Source organism: Anoplolepis gracilipes, chromosome 1 (genome assembly GCF_047496725.1).
Source record: "Anoplolepis gracilipes chromosome 1, ASM4749672v1, whole genome shotgun sequence".
In the NCBI taxonomy this organism is placed as follows: Eukaryota; Metazoa; Arthropoda; class Insecta; order Hymenoptera; family Formicidae; genus Anoplolepis; species Anoplolepis gracilipes.
In genome coordinates, this window is record NC_132970.1 from 13857913 (window position 1) to 13872200 (window position 14288).

Here is a 14288-nt window from a genome sequence, read left to right on the forward strand (position 1 = left end):
GAATATTTTCGCTATCCGCCACGGGTACGGTATGGCACCTTGCCTCGGGCTCAAGGGATTAAAATAATAATAACGTTGGAAATTGGACACGGTCGGTCGTGGCAGCGGCGGCGGTAGTACCCTCGTAATCTTTGGCGGCCATATGCCGGTGTCAGCTGGAACGAAGCCAGACGAATGTAAAAAATGATCGCGCGCCTAATCTGCCATTGTGCGGGCTGAGTTGGGGCCCACACACTGGCCTAACTTTATTCAATTGTAACCATGGCTCTCTTTATGATTCTGCATTTTCGTCCGCGTGATAGAGAAAGAGAAAGATCACAAATATTCGTTCTGCACGTGCCGCAAGGTTTGTTCGATTGCCAATAAGACGCGCTCCATAAATTTGCCGTAAAGATCAGATGCGGACGCGAAAAATGATCGTGTGGCTTCATATTCAACGTCGTTATCGTCGGAAATCACGCGCGGCAACTTGAATCTCTGTGTGTGATGCAAGTTCTTCAAAAAATAACCATCGATTTTACGATAACGTCCTCGAAAACATTGTCTTATCGATTTTATATCATCGCGATCCCGCATAATCCGTGGATACGAGTTGATTTTTCTCACGCGAGCGCGCGCGCGCGCGCGAGGCTGGCTTTTCGACTAAAGTCGATTTTAAATCGATTCGCGAAGAGGCGAAGCGATCTTTCAAACGTCATCACGGTAAGAACAATAAACTTTCTAAAAATCCCTCATTCGACTATGACTCTTATTTTCATTTTCGTTTTCGCCTATGGCGTTTTCAATTCAACGTGATATTGTTTCACGACTCATAATCTCAATTTTTCATTGCCTGCTTTATTTACATACAAGTATTTATACAAATATGGATGTAGAACGCTTCCTTTATGCGCTCGAGTTTTTTGTTTTTACGAAACGCTGTGAATTTTAGATGGAAGAGGGTAAATTAAATAAACATTTTTTTCTCAGATTAGCAAAAAAGTATCAAAGACAAATGTTTGAAAATATTAAATATTAAATATTATTAAAATATTAAATTTTTTTATTTTTATGCCAAATTTATATAAATATAATTACAACTATCTATTTTAGAAAGAATTGATTAAATTTCTAGTAGAATTTGTACTCCGATTGCATCTTGGCAGAAAATTAGAGGCCATGAATGAGATAAAATAAAGCTATAGGATATATCAAATAAGTTTTTCAGAAAGTCAAATTACATATTTATTGCTCGGCCCAAACCGGATGCTCTGCAAACGGCGATTAAAACCTTTCACGGAAATGCATTTAGATGCAAAAACGTGTACGCAAGAATTGGAGCATGACGTGAACGTATACACAGAGAGGATTTAAAGAGCGAATCGCCCTCTCTCGTTACATATTGAGATTTTAAAGTCGGTGGGATTTAAATACGGTATTAACGAATTGAAATAGAACGAATTTGATATCGAGCTCGTTTGACTAAAAACAAGCTATATTTCAAATTTATATGAGATTAACGTAGAATCTAAAACAACATTTAAATCCTCAACTTCGAAGTAAATTCTAGCATCTTGTTTAACTTGATAAACACATTATTAGTTTAGACTCTTATTTTCATAAGGCGACTGTGTGTATGACCCTTGTACATATATATTACATATAATCATAAAGAATAGCCCGGATAACCATTGGGCTCTCGAATCAACAAAATAAAGAACAATTTATGCACCAATGTATTATTTCTGATAACAATACTTTTTTTCTACGCTTGCGCGACCCTCCGATTTTGCGGCCCTTCTTTTTTTTTATGAGATATAACGGCCGTAAGATTCATAACGATTCCAGATCGCTAATACTCTTTCGGCGTGTGCTTAATTAAGAAATACTGTAAAGGTATTAGGCCGTTGTGCCAGAAACCACCAAATCCAAATGAATGGTTTTCGCAACTAGGGTCGTTAGGGCATTATCACGCACCGTTAACAACATCGATTAGCGATTGTATCGTCCCTCCAAGTTCGGAGCGCGTTCTTATGGGAGTGCGTTGCATGTAATTTACGATAAGTAGATGTGTTTGTGCGCAGTACGTATATATACACAGCGTAGACGTCTTTTAATGACGGTAAATTACACGAAGGCAAATATTTGTCAGAAAACCCGGCGCGCGGTAGCGCCATATGTTTCTCCGACGCATCAATATTGAACGATTAATTATTTATATTATGCACGTATCGTACAATTAATTAAGCAAATATTGGCACACAATACAGTCGAAAACAATGTAACAATTATCGAATAATTATGAAACGCTTGAAATTATAAAATTGTACAAAGTTTTAATTGTGTGTGGTCACGTCGTACGTTAACGAAATGTACTATGAGAACAGCTATATATATATATATATATATATATATATATATATATATATATATACATATATATATATATATACACATATATATATATAATGTTTTCTCTCTCTCTCTCTCTCTCTCTCTCTCTCTCTCTCTACATATTTATATATATATATATACACACATTCACATATATATGTATACGTATAGAATATATATATATATATCGTAATTAGGTATCCTTTATTTAGGCGAAATCTCTGATCAATTTGGAGACGATTTTCCCTCAGCGAAAATATCGAAAGAGGTAATTATTTTTCGGAAACTTTAAATTTTTGCTAGTCTTACTTCCCGTCGACAGGATTGACTACATTTATCTTACAAAACGATTTTGCTGAATGAACACACAAAAGTGACTACATGAGACATATTATTACTACAACGCGGAGTGTATTCCACCGCATGGCATAAATAACGCGTTGCACCAAAGGGACGCGAGCTTTGCTTTCTGTCTTTATAAATAGAATCTACGTCGTGCGACGACATTTACTCCATTAACAATTGCGGCGCCGGCAGGGCCAGTTTTATCGCGGGTCGAAAATAGAAGCGTCCGCGCAAACGACACAGGATGCAACAGTTTTATTAACTCGGGTACAACGAGCGGCAGGTGCGGCTGGGTCGTCTTACGCGGGACGATACAATTTTATTACAACGATAAGATGAAAATAACTCTCGAGCTTGAAATGCGCTTGGATCGCCTCGAGACAAACGAGTTACGAGCGCATTCAAACAGAATCAGTGAGAAAAAGAAAAAAAAAAAAAAACATGAACGCTATCGCACGTGTGTGTTCACGAGTAAATATAAATTTCGAAGCCTCTCGAGACACACAGTCTAGAATCGTGGTTTATCTGGGCCGATCTAACGAGCTATGGCTCACATTGGTTTTGAATAAGTCCGACATTAGAGGGAGCGCGATGTAACGTCGGTCGTTTCGCAGAGATAAAACGAGATCGCGTTTTTGCATCCCCCGCGTGCGCTGACGCCCGCGGAAGACAGAGAACGGTTGGTTTGAGCGCGCATGGAAAAGAGAGATGCCAGAGAAGGGACTGGGAAAGAGGGGCGAGCGGAACAAGGGAAGGTGCGGAGGAAGAGTAGCTCTGTTCTAGAATAGGAACCCCTTTCATTCAACGTCAGCCCCTCTTGATACCGTATAAAATATAGTATTGTTCGCGCTCTGTTAGTTCAGAGTGGAACGAGTATATTTAGAAAGGGGCGGCTTTCTTTCATATGTTAAGCAGATCAGTGTCGATGAGATAGAAGGAAGGGAAGAGGAGCGAGGGTGGCAAAAGCCACCGCAGCGACCGTTCTTTCTCGTAGCGTTCCAGGAGCTGGTCCGTGAATTTTATGCAGTCTAGCTCTTGACGTGCAAATGATAATCGATTTGACTTAATACCCTTAAGTACTACTGCGGTAGCTATCGCACTCGGGCAAAATGTTCTTTTATTGAAAAATTTTAAGGGGACGAAAAAATATGTATAATATATGCTCAAATTTTCCCAAGGTTTCTTTCGCGGGCGGTTGAAAAAAGGAAAAATTAAATGCTTGCGATATTTTTCAAATATTTGTCCCAAATTACAAATTCGCATTTACACCAAAGACAATAGCAAAAGTTCTTCTTCTCGCGGCTTGATTCGTTAGCTCGCTAATATCATTTCGCGTTGATCTTCGACGTTTTTGCGGCGCGGATTTCAGCAGAATCCGCGCTAGCCGATGGAACGAAAATGTCGAGCGTGCATTACGTGCCGTGTAATTCCGACGAGTTTACGGTAGAGATAAGTCAGAGTTGACTTTAGCCGGATTACCGGCGCGAGGTCGACAGGAGGGGGAGTGAGTTGGCGCCCCTTACTATCCGACCGTTATTATAAAAGTCATAATGAAAATCTAACGATCCCCGCGAGCGAGCGGGCGCGGCCGCGACGCGGCCGCGTTTCCGCGCCGCGGAAAATGAATTTTGCTATGCTACGACGTCGTGTTTAATCCCCTTATTTACTTTTGCTTTCAGAACACGTGCGGGAATTCAGCTGCGGCATGCTGTACTACAGGACGCTCTATCTGGACAGTAGGAGGGATGCCCTATACGTCGGAGCTATGTAAGTAGAACTTTTTCCAGCTCCGCGCGTAATAAAATGTCACGCCATGAAAATCCCCGGGAAAAGTTGCCACGTTCCCTCGTCAAAGCCTGAGGACAGAGGTATTACGTCAGCGTCGCGCGGCTGTGTATGTATGTACGTGCTACCGCTGCGGATTTTTACGATTGCTGTGATTAAAATTCTACAATGTGTGTGAAGCGCGGGATCGTACTGTTTGATCGAATTTTCCGATGTCGCCGGATAATCGGATATAATTCGAACTTTGACGGATCACTCGTTACACATAATATGTTCAGCTTTTGGGATAATAATTATCATCGAGTAGAGGCGATATAAAACGGCGCTTCGATATTACATTTTTTCGAAAGAGGCAGATTAAAAATGTTATTCAAAATATTTTTATTTTAAGCGATTTACATTCGACTATTTAAATTAGCAAATTACACATTTTTATTTATTTTACTTTTACTTTTCGTTTCATTGTTCACATGAAAACCGCGAATCTGTTTATTCGTTTGTTTCACTTTATAGAAAATGATCAGAATTTTCTCGCTCTAAATGTTTCACTTAACAAAAAGGCAATTTACTCGAGATCTTTGAGCTGCGGAGGGATACGGCAAAGAGAGAGCAAACATATAATATAAATCGAAACTGACGATCTTGGCAATTATGGTTGTCGACGAAATGAAAAACGTCATGTCAACAGAGATCAAGATTAATGAATTTGCTATTTCATCCTTGAAACATGGCAATCTTAAGCATCTTAAGCGAAAGCGCACGATTTAATATATATATATATCGTCAATAGTGATGAATATTTAGTTCTAAATTAATGATATTGCTATCAAAGTTCTCTACGAATGTTTTATAATTGTTTTATACACTGTGCCAAACTCTCTCTCTCTCTATTCCTCAATATTTTCCAATTCTCCTTCTATTCAGTTCTCTCATGGAACTTAGTCGTAATTAAAAGTTGCACGAGGAGAGTTTCTTGCCGTTCCCTAGGTAGCCGTAATAACCCGTTAAATCGATCGGCTCCTCTTCGTTGCGTTCATACGAGTATCGGGTTATTATTTCTTCGATAGTGACTCGGCGGGAGAGCAAAGGCTAAAGGGCCGGCCCTATGATGTTCCCTGGAGTCGGTACAGATTGCGGGAGGGAGACGTCGCATCATTACCAGCGGAGTATTATTTCTTGATTCGGTTCCAGCCGCTCCTGCTCGCCGCCACCCTTGGCGGACCATCCGCTAACGTTCGCCCTCCTATTCTCGGGTCTCTTTTGTGCGTTGCCTCCCTCCTCTTAATTTGGTAAATGCCAGCAAAATGCTACGAAGCCTTGGTAATGGAGACGCAGCGGGGATGGTTCTTCAATGCTTACGGATATGGAGAAATCCCGAGGCAGACGAGGAATAACGTTTGTTTAATCCCTTTGTGAGATGAGAAGGATCGTCTTACGAGGTTCTCTCACAATTCCTAATTCGAGCAAGCAAATATGCTTTCGTCAACGAGATTCAATTGACTTCACTGTTTCAGAGCGATTTGATAACATAACATTATAATTTATAGTACATATATACAGAGCAGAAGCTTGTATAGTAGTTGTATTTTTTTAAAATTTTCTCTGAACAGATTACATGCAGACTATGTACAACATTTGTTATGAAATAACAAACCGTTATTTTCACGTATGATACGCTAAAAAATATATAAATTTCTTTTTATTATTTCGATAAAAAATAAATGGTAAATTGGCAATAATTTAATTTGAACGCAGTAGAAAAAATCAAATTAAATAAGATATAAATCACTTTTGCACAACCGAAAGGTAAAAAATGACACAAGCGTATAAAAGTTTCCGCTTTTGAGATAACTCTACCTTTTCATACTTTTCTCTTTCTTTCTCTGTCTCTCTTTCTTACTGCGAGGAGATGAGCTCACCATATGGGACGACAAAAGGAAAAGTACAGTTACAATAAATTGCATTTCCCAAGGAAAGCGGCTACTTTCGACTTTAACGTTTCCTGTATCCTGGCTTGGTTCCATGTACTTGCATCGTTTCGCTACGTGTCATATGTACAGATATACGTGTGTATCTATTCACAAAACTACGATATTGTATAAAATTCTCATCAGATGATTTCGCGTAAAAGGAAATCGTTTCGACATTTCCGAATGGTAAGAATCAATTAAGCTTCACGATCTCGCAAGAGGTAATTTGTAAATGTTTTTAAGGGTTTCGATTTTTTGCACGCACGTGTATATCGTCTCGCGCGTGACCTCGTGCTAGATCACGATTCCTTTCTTGCGTCTACTCCATATTCGTTCTTCACGATTTCCTTTTTTCGTCTGTTATCGCGCACGACGATCGATACACGCGCGAACATCGCTCCTCGTTAATTAGAAAGGTGATAGCCATTAATTGTAGTTTGAGAATCGGCAGCCGCGTTGCGGTTCGCTCCGCAATTAAGGCACGCTAATTGAACGCTTCCAATTATCAAGCCGGAGACTCGACGGCGCAGGGAGCTATGCGCTAAAAAAATACAGCTCGCTTATATCCGTCGACTCGTCTGCCGTGCGTCTAACGAAACGAGATAAAAAATTCGTCGATCATATTTTCATCTCGTTCGGTGCCTGTCCTTTTCCTCGCCAGACTTGTATTGTGTTCGCGACAATACGGTCGAAAAAGCGACTACGACGGGATTAACACGTCGCATCCACTCGCGATCGGTTTTCCTCCTAATTGTCCTCGGTAACCGTTGCCGGAAACGCTACGCGAGAGATTTCACCTCCGTTAACGCTCGCTGAAACAACCGGCAGAAACACGTGATAACGTAGAGAAGTGAGTTACGGTCGCGAACGCTTGCGAGGTGAAAACTGCCAGGGGCTTGTGGCGTTGTAGAACCAACCGTGGCAATTGAGCTTTCTCTCGCGGACGTTTTCGTCGATGTTAGCACTTCGAATGTCGTATATCGATTTGGCGGCGGGATTACTCGTCGGATGTAGCCCGACGAAATTGTATCGAGAAATTAGATTAAATCGTGCTAAATCCGTGCATTTTATCCGTAACGTTTTATTCGCTTTTGTCACTCCGCGCTTTCCACTATTTATTTTATGAAAAGTAACGTTTTATAACGGTTAACGGTTGGGGGCTGCATTGCGGTTTATTGAAATGCCGACGTAACAATATTCCGTCATGTATGTACTCGTTGATTTATACCGGGAATTATTAAAATCGTTCTATTATGTTAAACCCATCTTCTTGCCACGAATATACATCTCTTTCGCGAAGGCGTCGGGATAAATAGCGCTGTTGCAAACGCCACTTTCCCGGCCCTTGTCATGTATTTCCCCAGACCGGAATCTCCGAGGGTGGGCGGTGTAAAGGAGGGAGATCTCGACGCGTTGGATAATGCATCCCGGGTCAGAGCTGTCCGTCACGCTCAGCCACAAATTCAGACAACGATGCTTTTCGGATTTCACCCCGGCATTCGTCAGGCTCCTTTTCGCGCGCGCGAGTAGAGTCCTATATATATATACATACTCGTACATACTAGACTAAACCGAAAAGCGCGGTGTGCGTGCAGTCGCTATTTCAAGTTGCCATCTATTTTGGGAAGACTCGGGCAACGTGTGGCCATACTCTGAATTTCGCAAACGCGCTATCGATTTTTAATTAACTTTTCGTTCTTATTTGCGAATTAGCAATAAAATATGTTGAAATTTTCTTCTCTCCGCCGGTACGAAACCGCCGTCTTTGTAGTTTAAGAAATTGCAGCACGACCTGCGCAAACTGCTCGAGAGATTTTAATTAAACTTTCCCGCGGAAGCTCCTCGGGCGATGCTAAAATGTTAAATTGAACCAAATTCTTTTCCCGATTCTCGAGTAACACTTTCTTTATTTAAAAAAAAAAAAAAAAGTGTTTCACTTGTCATGGAATCGTGTCAATGAGGTCTTAATGAAATTTTTCCTCGGCGATTTTCAATGGCAAAGTAATTTTTCAGTTTGATTACGCACGTTTTACCAATCGAATTTTAAAGCGGCTGAGCGATGACTTTGCAGCAGAGCCCTACCTTTTACGCCAGGTTTCCCCTACAAATTACTTTTCTACGAATTTTTTCTTTCGATAGCATGAGCGACGTGCCAGCACGTAGACGATCTCCGTCGTTTTGCGCCCTTACCTCTTCCCCCTCCCCCTTCTTCACATTTCCTTTCCACCTGCCGAACCCTCTAAAAGTTCGTCGAGACGAAAGTTCGACGCGGGTAGATTCCAAAGTACGGATTTGTTTTTCTACATCGGTATTTACTTTTTCACGGCACGATGCACAGAATGAATGAAAAAGGAGAGCCGCTGAGGGATAGGTCTTCCTTTTTCTCTTTCTCTTTTTTTTTTAGCGCGTTTCGCGCGCGCATTCCGTCTGACTGCGTATTTCTATCGAAAGGCAATGATGAATGGCTATTGGGATAAAGTTATGCGGCGCGCCGGCGTTAATGTTGCGAAACATTTGAAAACTGGGTAAATTCGATTTACGATCGGCGGCACCCAGCGGCGCGTATACCTTTCACGTATGATCGAACGCGCAGCACCTCAGATTGCCGCGCGCGTTCGCGGCCGCCGCGAGTCGCGGGGAGATTTATATGAAAATCTTGTGTGTGTTCGCACACTGGACCAGTCGGTAGCGAGTGTTTGTTATATTAATCGAAATGCATGAAATATATTATAGTATTTGATATTATATAATATTATTTGAAATTTGATATTAATGCTATACGAACAATTTATATGAAATAATTATTATCCGTAATTATATTAACTTTAATAGAGAAAAACTTTGAGAAAGCGTCGTATGATATCCAACATAGTCTATTTCGATTCTCTCAACTTTGAGATTTCTATTATAATTCTTGTCCGTAGATTTCAAACGCGAATGATGGTCTTTCGAGAAATAAGATTCCGATAAAAGTGAACGACGTGACTTCGGATCACAGTCGAACAAAGAAGAGACAACGCGAAACTCGGTCAGAGAGCGAGCAACTTATCCCACTTTTAGTCTCCGATCTCTTTTTCTATTCTCATAGAAATTCCGTACCGTTTGCTAGTGGCGTTCGCTGTGGCAGAGAAGCCGTAAGCAAAGTGCCGCGGCGTTACACAACCATATATAACAGCGGCGAGATAAGGTAGGGTCGAGTCACAGAGAGTAATACATCTCGCAGACGTTGGGAATGAAAATTTACCCCTCGACCCTTTCGTCTATCTCGCGACCACGCTTAATTCGGCCGTTACGCTAACACGAAACTTTCCTCTTCTGCTTTCAGGGACAATATCTTCAGGCTAAATCTGAGCAACATCAGTCATTCCAACTGCGAGGTGAGTTGTTCAGGAATTCGTCACATTTTGTGATTCGCATTTTGGCACGTTTAGTATTAAATGCGATAGTGTATGTGTATGTGTGTGTGTTATTCTTAGTTAATTTTGAATTCAATATTGAATAAGCAAAAATTAAAGAGCTACATTTATCTTCTCTAAAGTGAAAACGGATCTCGACGTGTTTTAATGTGATATGGCTTTTAAAAATAACTTTGAAAAAACTTTAACAAAGTTTCTAACTTAATTATAAAATACACGCGATATAATATTTACTTTTAATATACTAATGTAAGTATATTATTTAAAACATTGGACTAAATATAGAAATAATAATCTAGTATAATTATATATGTCTTTGGAGTTGTATTGTAAGAAACTTCAATGATACCTAATGCTATCTCGGCGGAATTGTAAGTTATTCATTTTCTCTCCTTCTTTCTCGTTCTTTTTGAAATTACACATTTATTTAATTTAATTAATTCATTCGTCAATAAATCTCAGAAAGAACTTAATTCGCTTTAATACGCGCTCTCTTTCTCTACGACCATTTTCGTATTGATTAATATCAAATACGTGTTGTTTGGCTCCCATTTTAGGGGGCGATAAAACCAGGTCCAGATCGTAACTTGAAAAGCTTGTCGCTATAAAAGTGTCAATCATGCATAGCCGAGCGAAACGACACTGACGTCACTGGAACAGCTGACGTGTATCTACCGGCTAAACGATCCATTGTGGATGAACGAATCGTGCGATGATTTTTCCATGCGCCCCCTCGTCCGGCTTAAATGCATGTGATGCGTCCGATTTAAAAAATCGCAAAGTGTATTCGCGTATATTCTCGTTCAAGCCGAGATATAAATAAACGTGAATATTTTTTTATTACGAAACTGTGTAGTTGTATTAAAAAATATTTTACATCTTTTATCATTCCTCTCAAATTGCGATGATCCACAACTTGACATTTACACTCAAATCGTATTTCAATATATTTTTTTTTTTCATATGCACAAATGCACATTCTTTTGGATGAGTTTTAGTAAATGCGACGCGCTCGATGAATCGGGAATTGAATCAAAATTGCTATCTCGCCTTCCTGATGTCCTCCTACATCAGGAACGGTATAGTCGGTTGCCAGAAGCTCGTTCGGCTCGGCCGGAGAGGGAAAATTGCTTTTTAACCCTCTCCGGTTGCGACAAGGTGCGCCGGAGTCGCATCCACCTGGTAGTGGCTACCTACAGACCATCTCGTTCGACCGACTTCGACCGGAATGAAATCCAATTGTCGGCGTTGTTCGTCGATTTGTTCCCTTCCGAGAGAACAACGAACGTTCCGACAACGCCCCGCGGCCCCGATTGGAAAATCGCCCAACTCTTTCCAACGAGCTCTTCCACCTGCCTCGACCTCCTGCTCCTCGACCTACAGCTTCCGGCAAGTAGTTCGTATCTAGTACTTCGACAGTGGCGTCGGAGTTTCTACGCGCGTTATCGCGCGGCACGATTTTACAGTCGGTTTCTACTGTTTGAGAAAATAGACGGTTATCTACAGACTTTCCTCGCGAAGGAAGTGAAGGATGCTCGAATAATATAACGAAACATTTTCAACATAGCGGAAGGTTTTATTCGAGAGAAGCCGTTCTGGATAATTTCGAGTACCTTTATACGGCGAACCACAAGTACATTTCTTCTTAAAACAGATAATGGTAACAAAAAAATAATCGACATGTACGATTTCCTCTTTTCTTATTACACTAATTTTTTTATTAAATTTTTTATGAAATTATTATGTCTGTTTCCATCTCTGCGAAAAAAAAAACTTTAACGAGAAAAGAAATTATTTCTCGAACAAATTGGTAGGTGATAAAAAATAGCGGGCCGATGCCTTCTCACTATGGGCAGAAACGATGATTCACAGCAAAATGCAATTATATTCGTATCGTTGGGTTCACCACCTGTCGCGAGAACGAAAAACTGCCCCGAACAGAGAAGAGGAAACGCCCTCGTTCTGTCACCCTGTCGTTTCTCGTTCGACTTTCATGCCAGATGCGACTATTGTGACAGCGTTGAAACTAATTTTAACGTGGACGACAACGCGGTCATACAGGAACTGGGGACGCGAAAACGTCGAAGCACGGTGGATAGTTACTCTTCGCCTCCAGGCTGCACGTGATCATTAAATAGGTACACAGAACGAATTGATGTACACGCGCGAGTTATTCAGCACGGACGGACCACCGTTCTAGCCGAGTTCACCTCGCAGCGGTGATACTATAAAGTTTGCACGAACGTAACTTATGTTCCGCATGCTGGGTTTCCGCGCGGACAACTTGCTCGAAAATGTGCCAACGATAGCGTTTCTGCTGCAAAGTTTGTGAAAACGATGAAACAACATGAAATAATTCTAATAACTAGTGGTTTCACTAAAAGCGGACAACGTATCATGTATGATTACGTTAAACAATCACGTGCGGTTGATTATTACGAGTTAGATGTATTATTTTCAGCAAATTTCATTGCTGTCTGATTCCGTAATTTTGTGAACCGTTCAGTTCGGTTACAATCGCATTGCGAGAGAGGTGTGTTACCATCACCGCAAAATTCGATTTCATTGAGAATGAACGAGAATAGAATTTCGATTTTCCTCGTATGTGGCCGTAAAACGTTAACGTGCGGGCCCGAGCAGGCCGCAGAAACCATTCTCCCCTTCCTTTGTTCCCTCTCTAAGTCCCTGGAGCATTTCGATCTGCTAGGGATACTGATGTAGGGTAAACTGATGTAGGAAAACGAGATACGCGAGAGGTGTTGCAAGAAAGAATACCCCGCGTGGGATGATACAATTTTGCATTTTACATATATGCATGGATGATCGTTCGGCTGCGGGAAGGATCGTTGCGAGGGGGGGGGGGGATACAATATCGAATGGAGCCAGATCGAAGACGTTAGTTATATATATCGTAAGTTAAGTAGACATGAAGAGTAACATGGCCAAATAATATAAAAAATATTTTTGAATGGTTGTTTTGCTGATAAATTTTCCAATAAGCATAACAATTAATTTTTTGTTCTGATATCATTGAAAATTTATTGGATTGTTTAGAAAGATTTTATATTTTTTTCTTTATACATATTTTCTTATATATATTTCGTAGAATAAAGATTGGGAAATTTTTCAAACAATTGATATCAGAAAATTTGCAGAAAAATCCATTTCTGTCTTGTTTTCCATAAATTTCCATTTGGATGATACCCCGAAGATAGATTCGAAGAAGAAACATATGAACATAACACAAGAGTCATATTCCTGAAGATTAAAGATGTACATTTAAAATGACGTATTTTCTGGCAACGAAAGTGAGAATGGAAATTCGGATACGTTCGGCGGCCGGGTCGATTTCGATAGTATCTCGCTACAACAAACCTACCCTTCGCAACGGAGACAATGTTCCATGCTAATCTTGCCTCTGTTACAATTTCATAAGGGGAAGAAACGAGTTCGTGCGTCCGCCCTGAGGGACCGCACGCATTCCAGGCGAGTTATAGTACGTGGCTAGAATAGACGGCCGGGAGGTTTTAAGCTGCGCAAGCTCCTACAAAGGGACAACTGCTGCGTGATGCCCGAAGAATACACGCCAAACCGGAGTTGCACATTCTTTTTTTTTTTTCCATGGCGCATTTTAAAAGCAACAAGCAAAACAGATCGATGTCGTTATATATAACGCATGTTTTCTAAAAATAAAATTTATTATTTTGAGTTTGTTTGTGATTGTTCAAGAGGAAACGCACGTTCAGCATTATAGATTTTGCGTTTGAAAAATATCGAACACGTTTACCCGATGATCATTGGACTATGATCCAGATGCGCAATTTCGGAAAAACAAAAAAACATTAATCATTGCATGAATAATTTTTTTTTTACAGCAAAAAGATTATGGGGAAGAATAACTTTACCGAGTAAATGCATATTCGATAAAGAGAAATACCAGCGGCAGTGATCGCTTAGCGGTTTCGAGTTATAACCGAGAATCCAGGTAATTTCGCTTTCACGAACGCGCGCTCATGCAATCTTTGTATCTTTATCATCGTCTTCGAGAACGTGCATCGAACGATAAAACCAGCCTCGCTCGAACTTGGCTATTTTTTTGCGCGTTATATCTTCGCCGAGGCACTCGGGTTTGCGCAATACGAAGGAGAAGAAGCAGCGGCAAATCCTTCTCGCGGCAAAGCGGCGTTATACGATAAGACGAAATCGTCTGATCGATCCCAGAGTACGACGAGCGTATCGATCGAGCCAGCGTACGCGAAAAAGAAGTCGTCCATCGTTGATCGCGTAACGAATTCCGACGTCGGATGCTCAGGCCGAGACGAGCAGCTCGGCCGCGCCGTGAATAAAGCATGCGGCAGCCGATGGGAGCAGGAAGCGATAGAGGAAGGTGCGCGAGTAA

The 14288-nt window shown here is 40.9% G+C and overlaps 1 protein-coding gene across 3 annotated transcripts in view; it reads left to right on the forward strand.

The window, feature by feature from the left end:
* The window catches only part of Sema2a (Semaphorin 2a), a 159645-nt gene that overhangs the window by 118919 nt on the left and 26438 nt on the right, over window positions 1–14288 (forward strand). For all 3 annotated transcript variants that reach the window (XM_072895237.1, XM_072895246.1, XM_072895227.1), the window contains 2 exons: window positions 4398–4485; window positions 9799–9850. In XM_072895237.1, the coding sequence (XP_072751338.1) occupies window positions 4398–4485; window positions 9799–9850 (140 nt within the window). The remainder of the gene's footprint in view (window positions 1–4397; window positions 4486–9798; window positions 9851–14288) is intronic.